This window comes from Ipomoea triloba, chromosome 13 (genome assembly GCF_003576645.1).
Source record: "Ipomoea triloba cultivar NCNSP0323 chromosome 13, ASM357664v1".
Lineage (NCBI taxonomy): Eukaryota > Viridiplantae > Streptophyta > Magnoliopsida > Solanales > Convolvulaceae > Ipomoea > Ipomoea triloba.
In genome coordinates, this window is record NC_044928.1 from 2,315,930 (window position 1) to 2,335,151 (window position 19,222).

The window sequence follows — 19,222 nt, forward strand, 5'->3', positions numbered from 1 at the left end:
AAAAAAAAAAAAAAAAAAAAAAAAGTAATACTACGTGTGCGGACGGAAAGTCTACACAATGTAATGCCACAATATGAATAATTGCAATTCCGTCTTCATTTCAATTCCACCAAAACGTGAAATGTAAGTATAAAAAAAATAAAATTATAAATTTATTTATTTTTGAGAAATATAAATTTATAAACTTATAAATTTATTTATAGTTATAATTTTTGGTATAGTAGTATGTATATGATCATGAATTATATATATAAATTTTGCCGGCAATTCCATCCAAGTAGGTCAAATAATTGACTTGTAAGTACTAATGTTACAAAAATCCCACCTAAGCGCTAGGTGTCGGGCAGTCACCTAGCCTATCACCATAATCGGTGGTCTAAGCGGCTGACTAGGCCGCCTAATATATTATTCTCTTCATTTTTTAATTGAGTTATTTCACTCAAAATGAATCGTTTTAAGTGAAATAACCATAAATTGTTCAAACTCTGGATATCTTTTAAGGTTATAATATTTAATATTTTTTCAACCATGCTTGTAAGTTGTAACTACAAAATTCAAAGTTCGACTTCCCATAAGAGCTCGTCTTTTGGTCTTCAAATCAAATTTGAACTGATTACCTAGTGTAACACGTTGACATGCCCTAAAAAATACAAAAACTTTTGATTAATTAAAAAATTGTATGGAAACATTTCCAAGTGCGTAAAGGGCTGTCAAAAAGCTTTAAGGGTTATTCTGCCTTAGACGCTAAGGTTTGGCCAGTTCAGTTTGGAGAGCTTGTCGTTACTCTTGGACTTAACTATGAAGGCGACCGATGCGATTCGAAGGGCACAATTGGTCGAGAGCTATTGTCGTTCCCTTGATGAGCCTATGACAAGACGAAAATAGTTTGGCACATATGAGGGTAAGGTTGGTCCGCGTGGTATGAGGGCCCTGGTACAACGCAAGGGGCGTTGTGTGTTACCGGACTCTATGCCCGTGACACTAATTAAGCTTGGTTTACTTCTTTATAATCATTTACTAACTAAGGTTACAAGGTAGGGCTTACCTAGTGCATGTCACATGCATGCCCTCAAAAAATACAGAAACTTTTGATTAATTAGAAAATAGTATGGAAACATTTTCAAAATGAGCTTTGAGAACAAAAATTACAGAGTTTTAGTATAACGTAAATTGTATAGCATGATTCCTAAACATGAATAGAACTCCTGCACGTATACATGTTGAGTTTAAATAATATTTGTCAAGTAGTAAAAAGGAGATGTACAACTTAAATTCGAACATCACATGATTGATGTTACTTTCCCAATTACCAGGTACACTTGCACCTTCCAAAACTCCCCAAGTTTAGGTACCTGGTTTTCTAACGAACAAAAAAAACAAAGTGTGATAATCACGTGACCGATGACCCAAGGAAAGCCGTCTGTCATCCTCCACGATTGTACTTTCACGGCCCTAATTCGTCCGGTCACGTGACACCCCCCCTCTTGCGCCGGAAAAGGCCAAAACAGCCGGCGAGCATTACCATCGGCGGTGAGAGCGAAAGCGGAGATTTTTCACTGGTTTCGAGTGCCCATCAGAAAAGAGCCCTTCAATCGCTAGAGAATCACGAGAATGCCACTCGGTTAATTTAACATATTGGCTCTGTTTGATAAAATAGTTAGCCTATAAACTAATTTTGATCTATTTGACTACTATTAGTTGTTTGATTTAATTATAAAAGAGTTTATTACCGAAATGATCTCTTGAGTATTACAAAATTACCAATTTGGTCATCGATAATTTTTCGTACCCAATTAAGTTCATCGACTTTGAAAATTTTAACCAATTTGGTCCTCCGTTTAGTTTGCCGTTAAAATCGGGACCAAATTGATAATTTTGCTATAGTCAAGGGACCAAATTGGTAATTTTATTATAGTCAAAGGATCATTTCAGTGAAAAATTAATTACCAATTTGGTGCGTTGACTATAGAAAAATTACCAATTTGGTCCCTTGACTATAGTAAAATTATTAATTTGGTCCTGATTTTAACGGCAAACTAAACGGAAGACCAAATTAGTTAAAAGTTTCAAAGTCGAGAGACTTAATTGGGTACGAAAAATTGTCGAGGACCAAATTGATAATTTCGCAATAGTCGAGGGACCATTTCGGTAATAAACTCATTAAAAAATTAATGTAAGTATTTGGTTAATTAACCTTTTTTTTTTTTTTTTTTTTTTNAAAAATCCCACCTAAGCGCTAGGTGTCGGGCAGTCACCTAGCCTATCACCATAATCGGTGGTCTAAGCGGCTGACTAGGCCGCCTAATATATTATTCTCTTCATTTTTTAATTGAGTTATTTCACTCAAAATGAATCGTTTTAAGTGAAATAACCATAAATTGTTCAAACTCTGGATATCTTTTAAGGTTATAATATTTAATATTTTTTCAACCATGCTTGTAAGTTGTAACTACAAAATTCAAAGTTCGACTTCCCATAAGAGCTCGTCTTTTGGTCTTCAAATCAAATTTGAACTGATTACCTAGTGTAACACGTTGACATGCCCTAAAAAATACAAAAACTTTTGATTAATTAAAAAATTGTATGGAAACATTTCCAAGTGCGTAAAGGGCTGTCAAAAAGCTTTAAGGGTTATTCTGCCTTAGACGCTAAGGTTTGGCCAGTTCAGTTTGGAGAGCTTGTCGTTACTCTTGGACTTAACTATGAAGGCGACCGATGCGATTCGAAGGGCACAATTGGTCGAGAGCTATTGTCGTTCCCTTGATGAGCCTATGACAAGACGAAAATAGTTTGGCACATATGAGGGTAAGGTTGGTCCGCGTGGTATGAGGGCCCTGGTACAACGCAAGGGGCGTTGTGTGTTACCGGACTCTATGCCCGTGACACTAATTAAGCTTGGTTTACTTCTTTATAATCATTTACTAACTAAGGTTACAAGGTAGGGCTTACCTAGTGCATGTCACATGCATGCCCTCAAAAAATACAGAAACTTTTGATTAATTAGAAAATAGTATGGAAACATTTTCAAAATGAGCTTTGAGAACAAAAATTACAGAGTTTTAGTATAACGTAAATTGTATAGCATGATTCCTAAACATGAATAGAACTCCTGCACGTATACATGTTGAGTTTAAATAATATTTGTCAAGTAGTAAAAAGGAGATGTACAACTTAAATTCGAACATCACATGATTGATGTTACTTTCCCAATTACCAGGTACACTTGCACCTTCCAAAACTCCCCAAGTTTAGGTACCTGGTTTTCTAACGAACAAAAAAAACAAAGTGTGATAATCACGTGACCGATGACCCAAGGAAAGCCGTCTGTCATCCTCCACGATTGTACTTTCACGGCCCTAATTCGTCCGGTCACGTGACACCCCCCCTCTTGCGCCGGAAAAGGCCAAAACAGCCGGCGAGCATTACCATCGGCGGTGAGAGCGAAAGCGGAGATTTTTCACTGGTTTCGAGTGCCCATCAGAAAAGAGCCCTTCAATCGCTAGAGAATCACGAGAATGCCACTCGGTTAATTTAACATATTGGCTCTGTTTGATAAAATAGTTAGCCTATAAACTAATTTTGATCTATTTGACTACTATTAGTTGTTTGATTTAATTATAAAAGAGTTTATTACCGAAATGATCTCTTGAGTATTACAAAATTACCAATTTGGTCATCGATAATTTTTCGTACCCAATTAAGTTCATCGACTTTGAAAATTTTAACCAATTTGGTCCTCCGTTTAGTTTGCCGTTAAAATCGGGACCAAATTGATAATTTTGCTATAGTCAAGGGACCAAATTGGTAATTTTATTATAGTCAAAGGATCATTTCAGTGAAAAATTAATTACCAATTTGGTGCGTTGACTATAGAAAAATTACCAATTTGGTCCCTTGACTATAGTAAAATTATTAATTTGGTCCTGATTTTAACGGCAAACTAAACGGAAGACCAAATTAGTTAAAAGTTTCAAAGTCGAGAGACTTAATTGGGTACGAAAAATTGTCGAGGACCAAATTGATAATTTCGCAATAGTCGAGGGACCATTTCGGTAATAAACTCATTAAAAAATTAATGTAAGTATTTGGTTAATTAACCTTTTTTTTTTTTTTTTTTTTTGTAAATGGTTTTAAAAAAAAAAAAAAAAACTTTTTGTAAATAAAAAATGCTAAAATTCAAAAAGTTGCTCAAATTTGAATGTCATTAATTTGAATGTCATTTCAAACCAAGATTCATAATTCAAAGTAAACCATATGGTCCCAGTATAATTTGCGTTAATTTTTGACAAACAACCAAACCAAATATATTAAATAACCGCAAGGTCCGAACGAACACTACAAGAAATAAAACGAGGAATACAATCGAAATAAGCAACATCTACCATAGACGAATTAGCTAACGCTTTCTTCGCTATAACATGGGCTAACATATTTCCTTCCCTCTTAACAAAATGTAGACGAACCAAAGGCAATTAGTTTAAAATACAGCCAATATCCTGAACTATTAAACCAAAAGGACCAAGCCTCCTATTCTCATACACAGCCTTCGTGACCACTTGAGCATCAGTCTCCACCACAATACGCTCCCACCCCCTGTGCTTTACCCAACTCAAGACCTCCCGAACCCCCCCCACCTCCTCCTCCCTAACCGAGAACACACCCCCAACCACTCTCCACCCCACCCCCATCACCTCCCCCTCCTCCCCTCGCACGACCCAACCAAATCCCATACGGCACTGTCAATAATCCATTGCTACATCCACATTTACCTTCCACCATTAATTTGCGTTAATTTAATGGTGAGTAATATTACATGGACTCATATTTGCCATGTTCTGATTGCTTAATAAAAAGGGTCATAATTTTATTCATTATTTTTTCTTTATCCATAATTTACCATTGACTCCACTGAGGCACGAACACACCTCCTCCCATGTGAGGGTGCAACGGAGTGTTACTAGACCACAAGGTCTTTAGAATTAAGTGTATAATTTAAAAGTAAATATAACATTTTCCTTTAATGGACGGGCTGAGCTTTCTATGGCCCATTGTATGGGCCCACAAAATTTGTTGGCGATGACGGTGGGGCCCAGGCCCTTGGTTCAACGGCCAGCAACGTAGTAAGACATGTGGGCAACGGAGCCCGTGTCCGCTATTTGTGAATTTTAATATCAATTTCTAAGTTCACGCTTTGTGGGCCCAAAGATGAATTTTTGGTGTTCTTCAGTGTCCTTTTCTCCCATCTTGGGTATTTTCGTGGGCCCAATACAAATCTTGTCAATTTGGGAAAAATTTTGTACTCCGTAAATGCAAATTGCTATCAAGGGTCAAGATTGTCTTTTCAAGCATCTTATAATAATTGAGTTTATAATATATAATAAAAATAATAAATGTCTTGTTCAACTTTTAACTTGTGTTCTTAGTCAAGATAAGATATGTTTTTTAATTCAATATAACTCATGCAAAAGTGTAATAATTCGTATATGAGAGATAAATATAATATAATATAAATGTGTTGTACTATAAATTAATTAGAATTAGGGTGTGCAATTCGGTCCGATTTATCTCAATGGAACCGAATTAGTAATATACCGAAAAATTGAACGGTTCGGAATTCTTGTAAATCGAACGGTTCGGTTAAAAACTAAACCAAACCGATTACTGTTTGGTTTTAATAATAATAATAATAATAATAATAATAATAATAATAAAGTAAATCTAAGTCTGTTGATACATGCTCTGTCGTTCAATTCCTATTCTCATTGGTATCTCTCTTAAATTTTTTATTTGATTTTTTTATAGCTTGTTTTCTACTTTGCACTTTTGTCGTTTGGTGCAATTGTTCTTTTACCTCACAATTAGTACTTAGTAGTATTTTTTAACTTCGAATTGCTATTTTGTTAAATAATGTTTAGATTTTGGAAATGAATTATGTGAATATGTATTGTTTGGTAATATGTTTGAAAAAATTAGAAAATGTTGAATTTTGGAATTTTAAACTAATCGAACCGAATTAAATCCGAATCGAAACCGAAACGTTTCAAATTGAATCGAAACTGAACCGAACTCTAATGTTAAACTAAATGGTTTAAATTTTTTTTTTTAAAAACCGAAAAAACCGAACCACCGAAGTCCGAAATGTCCACTCATAATTAGGATCTCACCAAATATTATACAATACAATCTTTAATATAAGGTGGTTAATTATTGTTTAACTGGAGATTCTTGAAATTTAATATGGTGACTTATTAATTAATTGTAATTGAGCTTTATTAATTATTTGATTGTATCATATAATACATTGTATACTCATCGTTTGGAAAAAAAATCTGATGTAATTACTCAATATTGAATGTAAGTCATTCAATTATTGTTGATGTCAAATAGTACAATTCCTTTTCATGGTCCATGCAAAAATATATGCCATGTTTGGTGACTTAGTTAGCTAATCAGTTAATTTTAGCTTATTTGATTACTAGGATCGATTTTTTTTATTTGTGTGAGTCTGTGTTGATAAATAAGTGAGGCCCTAGCTATCAAAATAAATAAACTGTGAATTGAAGAAAAGCGATTCGCTTGAATATTACGGAGTAGATTCTTTTTTTTTTTTTTTTTTAATAATACGTAGTAGAATTTAGATAAGTCATGAAAACCTAATTTTGAGCCAATATAATCACAAATACATATACTAATTATTGGGCCAGGGCTAGATTAAGGACCCCAAAATTTTGAGACCCTGTGTTGTTGCACATCTTGCACGCCCTAAAATCCGGCTCTGTTGATCACTATTAGCTGTTTGACTTGATAATATGAGTGTTTAATTAGTTAGACTTTTGTAACAGCTTATTGCTTCCAAATGTTAAAATTCAAAAAACTGTTCAAAGCAATTTTTTCGATCATTCTTTTTAGAAAGTCATTTTACATATAATCAGCTATCAACTAACATCTAATTTACCTAACATTTTTCTACCATCAGCTAATGTTATCAACTAGTTAATCACACTAACCTAATTAGCTAACCAACCACTCCCATAGGATTGAGGAATAGATCTCTGAAAATTAACCAACCAACAAGAGAGAGAGGAAGTCCTTATAGTACAAACTACTGAAGACTCTCCTATACTGTAGGCTAAACTATTAGACTAAGCTACATCCACTAATAACATAACATATGATAAATAATAAAAGTGTTACAAACATAACATAACTCACACACCCCCTCAAGCACAAGGTTGAAGCTCTACAACATTGAGCTTGCGTCGCAGAGCGTGGAAGCGTGGAGCTGGAAGAGGTTTGGTGAAGATATCAGCAATCTGTTCTTGAGAAGAGACGAAGCTAACTGTGAAGTCTCCTGTGGCAACCTTATCCCGTACGAAATGGTAGTCGATTTCCACATGTTTAGTCCTGGCGTGGAAGACAGGATTGGCGGCTAGGTAGGTGGCACCAAGGTTGTCGCACCACAAGTGAGCCGGCTTACTGCAGGATAGACCAAGCTCGCGCAAGAGAGAAATAATCCAGGTGACTTCTGCGGAGACGTCAGCTAACCCTTTGTACTCAGCTTCTGTAGAGGAGCGAGCAACAGTGCGCTGCTTGCGGGAAAGCCAAGAGATTAGATTGGCCCCATGATAGACGGCGTAACCACTAGTCGACTTTCGGTCCATCGGACATCCAGCCCAATCTGAGTCTGAGTAAGCATGTAACTCTGATGACGGAGATGAAGATAAACGGAGGCCAAACAGCTGAGTACCTTTCACATAACGTAGAACCCGTTTAAGGAGACACCAGTGCTCGGAAGTCGGAGAGTGCATAAACTGACAGAGCCTATTAACCGCATAGGATAGGTCTGGTCTAGTAATAGTCAGATACTGGAGAGCGCCAACAACGCGTCGATAATGAGTAGGATTGTCAAAAGCTTCATCTGTAGGTGTGACAAGCTGTGTGGTGGCGGCTGGAGTAGCTAGTGCTTTGCACTCCAGCATCCCAGCTCAGGAGAGAATATCCTTCATATATCTGCGTTGGGACAGTATGAGCCCTTGTGAGTCAGCTATTGTTTCAATACCCAGGAAGAAATTAGGAGATCCTAAGTCTCGGATTTTGAAAGTGGTGGAGAGCTGAGCTAGTAAGTTGTTAATCAAGAGATCATCATTGCCCAATATGATTATGTCGTCGACATAAACCAGTAAGTAAACCTTGGAGGAGCCGGCTGTATGATAGAACAGAGAGACATCGGTTTTGGAAGCCACAAAACCTGCAGAGCATAAGAAATCATGTAGCCGCTTGAACCATGCCCGTGGTGCCTGTTTAAGGCCATAAAGAGATCGTTGTAAGTGACAGACATGAGTGGGGTGAACTGGATCCTCGTAGCCCGGCGGTTGTTTCATATACACTGTTTCAGTCAAATGCCCATTTAGGAAGGCATTATGGACATCTAGTTGGCGTAGAGTCCAGTTGTTTGAAACCGCAAGTGAAAATAGCAGACGAACCGTAGTCGGTTTAACTACCGGGCTAAAGGTGTCAAAGAAGTCCTCGCCTGCTACTTGATTGAAGCCTTTGGCAACTAGACGAACTTTATGTCTTTCGATGGAACCATCAGCCTTACGTTTAGTGCGGAAGACCCACTTGCAGCCAATCACATTCATACTCGGGTCCGGGGGTACAAGTCTCCAGGTATCATTGTGTAATAAAGCATTGAATTCCTGGTCCATGACATCACGCCAATGAGCGTGTCCAACAGCCTGTGAATAACACGAGGGTTCAACTGTGGAGTTTAACGCATAGAATTGCTCCCCTGTACCACGAGTCTTTCGACGTGTGCGCATAGCATGCCCATCAGACTGAGTAGTCTGTGCCCGAGTCGAAGTATGTTGAGACTCGGTAGAGGCAGGTTGAGACTCGGTAGAAGTAGGTTCCTGAATAGGCAAGTGTGATGGTTCCTGAGCCATCGGTATATCAGCTGGTACTATGTTTGTACTCATGGGTAAAGCAGCTGGAAAAGAACCCCAAGGTACAACATTGTTTCCCGAAGATGAATTCACCTGTAAAGAGGACTCAAAGGGAAAAACAGATTCGTTAAATCGAATATGACGGCAGATATAAACATCCCCAGAGTTTAGGTCCATGCAGCGATAACCCCTAAATGAAACCGGGTAACCTAAGAAGACACACGGAGTTGTGCGGTATTCGATTTTATGGTGATTATAGGGCCGGAGATATGGAAAACATTGACACCCGAAGACACGGAAAAAGGTGTAGGTGGGGTTAGTCTGAAAAAGACGGTAATGTGGGCTTTCAAAGTTAATAGCGGATGAAGGGAGGCAATTGATTAAGTGGGTTGCTGCTTCAAACGCATAGTCCCAATATAATTGTGGTGTGGAACTGTTTGCTAACAAAGCTAGTCCTGTTTCAACGATGTGTCTGTGACGCCGCTCGACACGACCATTTTGTTCGTGAGTATAGGCGCATGATGTTCTGTGAATTATGCCAAGTTGTTCAAAGGTTTTATGAAGGCGGAGGTATTCACCCCCTAAGTCAGACTGTATGGATTTGATAGAACGGGAAAACCGCCGTTCCACCATAATCCGAAAAGAATCGAAAGTTTTATAAATGTCTGATTTTAGCCGTAAGGGGTAAAACCAGCAATACCGTGAGAAATCATCAACAAAAAGTACAAAATATCTAGAACCGGTAGAAGAGATGACCGGTGATGGACCCCAAATGTCCGTGAAAACTAAGTCTAAGGCATTTTGACTATTATTGCTGACTCTATCTAAAGAAAACCGAGCCGATTTTCCAAGTTGGCACGGAGTACACAGAATGTTACGATTTAAGTTATTGACACTAACAGGACAATGTTTTAAAACATGACTCAAGACTTGATTGTTGGGATGACCGAGCCGTTGATGCCAAATGCTTGAAGAGGCTCGAGCCGAAATGAACGCAAAATGAGACCGGGGCACTGAAAGCTTGTACAGACCACCAACCGTCGACCCTCTAAGAAGAATTTCCCGAGTGTTGCAATCCTTCACAAGAAAACAATTGTTATGGAACTCGAAATAAACATTGTTTTCGTTTGTAAATTTAAATACAGAAAGCAACGGTAAAGACAATTTGGGAACGTATAGGATTTTTGACATGGTTAAACTTTGTGACTGGGATGGAATAACTGCATGGCCGATTCGGGAGACTGTCAAACCTGCGCCATTGCCGACCTTTAACACGTCACCACCATTATAAACTTCTGAACTATTCATCATGGCAGCGTTCGGTGTAGCATGAGATGAGGCTCCTGTGTCAGGATACCAAGCATCGGAGATGGATGCATCATTCGCACCATCAACAGCGGCGTTCGCTTGCGGGGATGGCCGATCATATCGCTTAAAACAATTGATGGCCGAGTGACCATGTGATCTACAAATTTGGCATCTCGGTGAATTGCCGCCTCGCCCTCTGCCGTTCTGTCCTCTGCCTTTCCAGTTACGTCCACCGCCGCCACGGCCGTTGCCAGAGTACCTGCCTCCAGAATCCGACGACGCACGACCACGCCCAGCGTAGAGTGCGACCGATCCATGCGGCTGAACAGAGGCATCCGAAGACTGGAATTCATCAGCGTTGATGAATTCCTGATTTTGTAGGTGATCCGCAAGTTGCGCCAACGTGACGGTCGCGGTGGAGACTGTTAATGCGCTTGCCATTGAGCGGTATTCTGGACGGAGGCCACGGAGTGCATATAAGAGCTGTTCGTCGGCGGACAGAGGACGGCCGGCGAGTGATAGGGCCTCGACAATCATTTGCGCACGGCCGAGAAACTCAGCCGGAGAAAGAGAGCCTTGGCGCAAATTCTGGAACTGGCCAAGCAAGCTAAGGCATCGGGAGCGCGACGACGATGCGAGAGCGGCGGAGATGGCATCCCAGACCTCCCGGGCGGTATCCCTGCCGACGGCGAGGTACATGACCTCGTCGGTGAGCGACGAGATCAGTAGTGATAAGACCGACTGGTCTTGTTGCACCCAAATCGGGTAAGCCGGATTGGGCGGAGGAGGCGACGGAGGTTGCGTCGTTGGTGCGGGTAGAGTGGCCGGCGGGCAAGGAATGGATCCGTCAAGGAAGCCCAGGAGACCCTGTCCGCGGAGAAAGGGCACCAGCTGGGTTCGCCAATTCAGGTAATTTCTGGTGGTTAACTTGACCGACACATAGTGATGTGCGGCGGCGAGGGAAGGTGGCGGCACCGGCGGTTGTTCGGCAGCAACGGTAATGGCGCCGTCGGTGGGAGCTGCGGCCATGTCGCGCGATCGGAAATCCGAGGGATGAGGAGTGCGATTGGAAAGTCGAGGGGAGGGAGTAAAGGTTGATCGGAAGATCGGAAAGCCGAGGGATGGTGGTGACGGCGATCGGAAAGCCGATCAAATAAGATGGTCGAATTTAGTGGATGAGAAGTCGGGTACCTATCGCAACTGATACCAGATTGAGGAATAGATCTCTGAAAATTAACCAACCAACAAGAGAGAGAGGAAGTCCTTATAGTACAAACTACTGAAGACTCTCCTATACTGTAGGCTAAACTATTAGACTAAGCTACAGCCACTAATAACATAACATATGATAAATAATAAAAGTGTTACAAACATAACATAACTCACACATAGTATTCCCCAACTCAAAATCCAGGGGACTAGCTGCAGGAGACATGTTGCCATATTTGCACTGTGATAGGCTAGAAAAGGCAAAACTATGAGCCTATGATATGATGGACCACCATTAGAAGAGAGAGTGTCTGTTAAGTTCAAAATCAAATGGATTGTGTGGGTGAGATTCCCTTATATTTTGATTGGTGAGTGGAAACCTCAATCTCTGTCCAACCATGCATGTTATTTTGCAATTGGCCAATTTGATGATCAGTATAATTGAGGGCCATCATGTCCATTCATTCCACAAATCAAATTGTTTAAGCATGTGATATGATGAGTAGTTTTAATCTTTGTATGCATCGATCAACGCCTTTAAAAGATTAATTATCTTGAAATATAATTAGACCAGACAAGCTGTTTTTCAATCAATGAGATCAGATGTAATCAACGTAACCCTCACTAAAGTGCAGGTATTGAATGAGACTTAGCTTGATCCAGAGTTAGTCTCATGTGAATATAATTAGTACAATATATTACATATATAATTATTTCATTCCTTTGCATATATATATATGACCTATCAACTGTCTTTCAATGAGTTTGAATAAAAACTCGACTGAAGTGTTACCATTGAATGCTACTATTTCTAAAAATATGCATAACATACTGAAAATATAATATCTACAATTAAAAACTCATATATATATATATATATATATATATAGTGTGTGTGTGTGTGTGCGCGTGTGTGTATTGTATTGTAGTGTATTCAGTTATTCACGGGAATATAAAAACAAACTAAACAAGATTACATATATAAACCTAGGTTGAGTCCGTCCAACCACATCAGCGAAGAGCAACCGCTTACTTCATTCAGTGGAAAAAAAATGGTAAAATTAAAGATGTCATTCAATTTGCACATATTTTTGTTTTGTTTTGTTTATTTTTTTCCTTTTCGGATTAGTATTAAAAAAATAATTATAAAGTTTTCAAAGTTGGCCTACCTTGAGTCACTTTTGTTTTGTTTAGTCTAAATGCTCATTCTCACACTTAATGTATTAAAAGTAATTTTGTGTGTGTGTGTGTTGTGAATTTAGAACGAAAGATACTAAGTTAAGCCATGAATGTAAATCATCAACGATCTTGATCTACACCAGATCCTTGCAATCCCTGCACTTCTAATTTATGCCTTACAACTACACAAGTGGATCTTGGAGGATTCCAATATAGATTCTTGAGGTTGTAAGTTTCAAAGTTTCACAATCATCGCTTGCAACTATACTTTAATACATTCCATATATACCTATGAAGCCTCCATCGCAGGTCCCATTTGCTAATCTCCAAAGTGTGGTAGGTCATATGTGCAAGGAAATGACACAATGATTCTGCATATTGTATTGGTATTTGTCTGTAAGATGAGATTAAGTCTCACTCAGGTCTCATTGAAAGACAATTGGTTGGTCATATGTACAAGGAAATGAAATAACTATGTAGTATATTGTACTAGTATTCACATCCGTGAGGTGAGACTAAGTCTCAGTTAGGTCCATTCAATGTGAGCACTCTAGCCGATGGCTGATCATCTCATTGATTGAAAAATAGCTTGTCAAATATATAGATTAAAACTATATATTCATCCCATGCTTAGAGCATCCATAATAGTGGAGTTTTTTTTTTTTTTTTTTTTTTTTTTTTATGAGTTTTTGTAAGTGTGATTAGGAAAGAAAAAATGGGAGGGGATGAAAAAAAAACAAATCTCATTTAAAAAAATAAAAAAAAATAATTGTCACAATGCAAGCGCCTGCGCGTGTGCACTTGTTGCAGCTACTCGGGCGTGGGCCGACTGAGCTTTGGAGTTCGTGGGTCTTATTACTTACTGTTCCAAAAACTCTTCTTTATAGACAAACCCTCATATTCTCTCTATTGGTTTCTCCTTAATTAATTTCAGTTACTATTTCAAAAGCTTCTAAAAGGTCACTGTTAGGGATGCTCTAAATCCATTTGAATTGTGGTTTGTGGAATGAATGGACATGATGGCCCTCAATTATACATCAACAACTTCATTTGCCAATCGCAAAATGACATGCATGGTTGGCCTGAGGTTTGAGGTTTCCACTCACCAATCAAAATATAAGGGAATCTCACCAACACAATTCGTTTGATTTTGAACTTAACATACACTCTCTTCTAATAGTGGTCCATCATATCACAGGCTCATAGTTTTTCCAAATTGACAAGATTTTTAGGCAAATTATATGAATTGACAAGATTTTTAGGCAAATTATATGATGGACCAGGGTTCACACTGCAATGTGGACTCTGGTCCAATATATAGAATTTGACTTTATAATGTATATAATTCATGCTTATAATATATATAATTCATGTTCATAAAACACAATAATAAATATGATTCTGTGCATTATGAACATGAATTATGTGCATTACGTTAATGTTTATGTGTTATCAGTTATATAATACACATAATTCATATTCATAATATACAAAATTTATATTTATAATGAATAGAATTTATGTTCATTATATTGTGTTTATGTGTATATGTATTGTGAACATGATTTATGTGCATTATGAACCTGAATTCTGTGTATATTAAACCAGGATCCACATTGCATCGTAGACCTTGATCCATAATATAGCGATTGAATATTTATGGGGCACACGAAAATACCCAAGAAAGGAGAAAAGGACACTGAAAACCCACCAAAAATTCATCTTTAGGGCCTACAAAGCGTGAACTTAGAAATTGATGTTAAAATTCACAAAGAGCTGACACGGGCTCCGTTGCCCACATGTCTTACTACGTTACTGGCCGTTAGAACCGAGCAATCACTATTGTATGAATCACCACGTCCTAAAACACATAAAATATATTATTTTAATTCATAAAATATATTATTTTAATACATAAACTACATTATTTTACTTATAAAATACATTATTTTATTTGAAAAATTTTATTATTCAAACATATAAAGTACATTATTCTAACTTATAAAATATATTATCTTACTCCATAAATTTCATTATTCCAAACACATATAAAGTACATTATTCTAATACATAAAAGTACATTATTCTAACTCATGAAATACATTATCTTACCCCAAAATGTTCATTATTCTAACATGAGTACAGAACAATATAATGAATTTTTTTTAACATTAAAATGACATTGTTTTGGACCGTGGTCCACACAGCTCTGTGGACCGTTAATTTCCCAATCATTATTGCGTGTATCGTGGCCCATACAATTGTGTGAATCATTGTCTAAAATACATAAAGTACATTATTCTAATTAATAAAATACATTATCTTACCCAAATATTTCATTATTTTAACACATAAAATAAAATACATTGTATATACATATGCCAACCAAAGACACCCTAAATTAATGTTCACAAGATACACGCATATGTTCTCGCATGTCACCATCATATTGCAAAAGAAAAGTGGTAAATACAATGTAGAGACTAAACTCTAATTATTGTAGCTAATAGCCTTATAGGTTCTATGATATCTGAATCCATTCTTCTGAATTGATGGTCAACACCCTTCTTTCCTACCTTTATGAATGGCATTGGATTGCCCCAAATCTCACTCTCATTTCAAATAGAGATGCGAAGGCAGGCGTGGGGTAAGAAAAACATGGAGGGGAGTTGCCTTTTTGTTGGTCATCCCCACCATCTCTTTCATGTCAATAGGCTCATCAGAAATTCTCTTTAAATCAAAGTCATGAATAAGACACGCCAATACCAACTCCATAACTTGTAGGGCTAAAGAAATTGCAGGGCACACTCTCCTTCCACTCCCGAATGGAATTAGTTCAAAATGATTGCCCCTAACATCAATGTCTTTGCATTCATTCAGAAATCTCTCTGGCCTAAACACATCTGGATCTGACCAAAAATCTGGATCTCGATGAATCATAGATACATTCACTAATAGCCGTGTACCCTTTTGAATGTTGTAACCGTTAACCACGCAATCATCTATACATTCATGGGGCAGTAAGAGAGGACCTGGAGTATATAAACGTAAAGTTTCTTTCACCACAGCTTGAAGATAAATCAAGTTGTTTAGATCAAATTGATTCACATGTCTTTCCCTCCCAACATGAACGTCTAGTTCTGCTCGGATCTTCTCTAGCACACTAGAATTGTTTAATATTAAAGAGAGTGCCCATGTTAATGCTATAGTAGTTGTGTCTGTACCAGCGAATAGCATACCCTGCCATAAAGAGCAATGAATAACATAAATAACAACGTAATTTAGATAAATAGTTGGTATACCCACCATGTTTTCTATTGAGTTATCAATATATATATATATATATATATATATATATATATATATATATATATATATAATCTATCATGATATGTTTTAGATTTCAAAAATACAATATTGTAGAATATTTCATATAAACATTATAGAGACAAGAAATTTTCACTAATTTTTTTTACTAGCTGTTGTGGCAAGAAGTATCATTTTATTCATTGGGTTTAGGGTTTAATTTTGCATGTAATCATGATATTCATTTTTGTAACAGTTTATTGTTCAATTTTGTATGTAATCAGTTATCACCTAACAACTAATTTACCAAACATATCTCTACAATAAGCTAATGTTATCACCTAGTGAAAGCTACTTACATGTATATATAAGCTAACAACTATATATTTCCCAAACACCTCATAATGTGGTATGCTGAAAAGTTTTGGTCCCTATAGCATGATTCTTATTAAGCAAATATTCAGAGAATATTTAATTTGGATCTAGCTAGCTAGATGGGTGTCAAAAAAAAAAATAATAATAATGTCCATCGACTAAATTTTTTATAATTATTGATGACAAACTATATACAACAAAAGAGTACGTGACATACATACCATGCAAGTAGATTTCACAATTGTGTCAGCATCAAAATCTTTAGGAATATCATCTTTGTGATCCCCATCATCACCATGAAAACTGTTTATCAATCCATCCATGAAGTCTTCTTCTTCTTTAGATTTGGTATTTCTTTTCCTTTTATGTTCTTGTAGCCAACCTTCCACTATACTGTCCATCTTTTTGGCTGTCTCCTTCAAGGTCTTCTCATGTCCTCCAATGTCCACCCATCTTAGCCATGGCAGATAATCACCCACAACAGGCACCCCCAGTAGATTAAACAATCGACTGGCCGTCCTCACCACTGTCCGGCTCCCTTCTTCCTCGTACTGCTGCCCGAAAAGCGTCTGCATTGTGACGTCCATCAGTAGTTCACCAAACATCTCCTTCATGTCCAGCTTCACAACATTATCTAGATTTAGGGTTGGTCCAAACATTTTACTAGCCCAACTTCGATAGATTTCTTGGGCGAATGATCTTACACCCGAGTCCCAAACCTGCATGAGCGCCTCCCGGCGGCGGTTGGATAGGAGCTGGAGCACCACAACCTTCAATATAAAGGGGACGTAGAATATTATCAAATAATGTACCTTCAGTATAAAAATAATATATTTTTAATATATTAAAAATATATATTATATTTAAGAAATGTACATTATTTGTGTACTGAATGTACACATAATATACATTTAATATATTAAAAATGCATTTTTATTATGATCCACACAATAATTTGCTCACGACCTTGCGGACATGGCGCCAGTAGTCGCCGTAGGGACACAGCCCAAACATGGCGTAGTTGTATCCTATGATCTCCGAGGCTAAGGCCTTGGGCCGGCCTGCGAGGGCTCTGTCGTTGGTTGTAAAGCACTCTTTGGCGATTCGCGAGTCGCTCACAACCAAGACTTGTTGCGTGCCCAGCCTTATTCGGAATATAGGCCCGTATTTGTCAGCCATGTCGGCCAAGATTTTGAAGGTGGGTCGAGGGGCGGCCAGGAGGTGGAGATGGCCAATTATCGGCCACGCGCCGCCGGCTTCAGGCGGTTTTTGGGTCGACCCTTTGTGAAATACGAGGTTGTAGATAAAAGTGATGATAAGCAATAGACAAGTGGTAGCCAAAGTTGCTACAATAATGGCTGGCAAAGTGAAATCCATGGAGGTCACCTGGCCTAGCTAACCTAGCTTAGATTCCACCAGATACATACAAGGAAATTACAAATCAATTTGGGTTTAAAAGTATAATTGCAATGGGATCAGGGGGCAAGTGACCATTTTCAATTCACGATAGCTCAGCTCTTTCTAGAAGCTTATGTGAAATAATTATAGAATAATCAACACTTGAAGAAGACACATCTTAGCTTTTCCACTGTTTTGTCATTTCATCACCAACAATATAATTTAATTATTAACAATTAATATTTAAAAGAAATTCAACTACTTCCCTAATAAAAATATATATAAATCACTAATAATTCAACTAATTAATAATCTATTATAAAGATAATAGAAACGCATCTTTTCAAGTATTTCAACACTTCATCATCAACAATTTAATTAATTATTAACAATTAATAATTAAAAGAAATCCAACCACTTCACTAATATATATATATATCACTAAAAATTCAACTAAATAATAAGCATCATTACCTAAAATGTGTGGACTTTGAGGGGACAAGACAAATTTGTGCAGTTGTAAAACCCTAGACTATTTTATATTTTTATGTAAAGTACTTATGGGAATGCCCTTTTTATTTTTGAATTTCCATGAAACGGCAATCCCATTGCCTTTCTTTCACCGTCCTTTACTAATCTTTTCTTTTTCTTTTAAATCAAAAGAAGGCAATGCCATTGTCTTCTTTTCCCTCTCAATTTCTAAAAAAGAAAGCAATGACATTATTGGCCCTGTTCGGTAAATGGCTGTTAGCTGGTTGGGTTAGAAGGTATGATTAGTTGATAACATTAGCTGATTATAAAAAGATATTTGGTAAATTAGCTATTAGCTGATAGTTATTTGGTATAATTTTTTTCTCAAAAAGCTAATTGAAAAGGTTGCTTTGAGTAGCCTTTTGAATTTTAGTATTTTGGAGTTACAAAAAGCTTATTAACCAAACATTTATGTTGATTTTTTTACTAAGTCAAACAACTAATAGTGGTCAAATAAGTCAAAATTGGCTAGGCTAATTATTTACCAAACAGGGCCATTGCCTTCTTTCCCGATTTATTTTTTAAATATTATTAATTATTATATTTATTTATTAAATATTAATTAATATTAATAAAAAAAATTATTTTAAATTAGTTTTTACTATTTTAGTAATGCGGTAAATGCACGACAATAAATAAGAACATATTAACTATAATTTAATAATTATAATCATAATAATAATTTTGTACTAATAATAAAAATGCTCGTAAATTTAATAATAATAACAATAATAATAATATACTAATCATTTCATACTAATAATTAATAATAGTAATAATATAATAATAACAATAATAATAATAATAATAATAATAATAATAATAATTTCATACTAATAATAGTAATAATAACAATAATACTCATAAATATAATAATAACCTATACTATTAAGGTTTGCATAATTTTGTAAAATATGATAATACAATTCCTTTCTCAATGCAATTATAACAAATTCATTCCGTGAATCGCACGG

The 19,222-nt window shown here is 36.8% G+C and overlaps 1 protein-coding gene across 1 annotated transcript; it reads right to left on the minus strand.

Annotated features, from left to right (window-relative positions):
• Positions 1 to 14,970: 14,970 nt before the first annotated feature.
• Positions 14,971 to 17,730, minus strand: LOC116002837 (cytochrome P450 CYP82D47-like). The gene is made up of 3 exons (XM_031243003.1): positions 17,286 to 17,730; positions 16,541 to 17,089; positions 14,971 to 15,878 (listed from the first exon to the last, which is right to left on the minus strand). The coding sequence occupies exons 1-3, from the start codon at positions 17,694 to 17,696 to the stop codon at positions 15,252 to 15,254; spliced, it is 1,587 nt and encodes a 528-aa protein (XP_031098863.1). The 5' UTR covers positions 17,697 to 17,730; the 3' UTR covers positions 14,971 to 15,251.
• Positions 17,731 to 19,222: the final 1,492 nt, after the last annotated feature.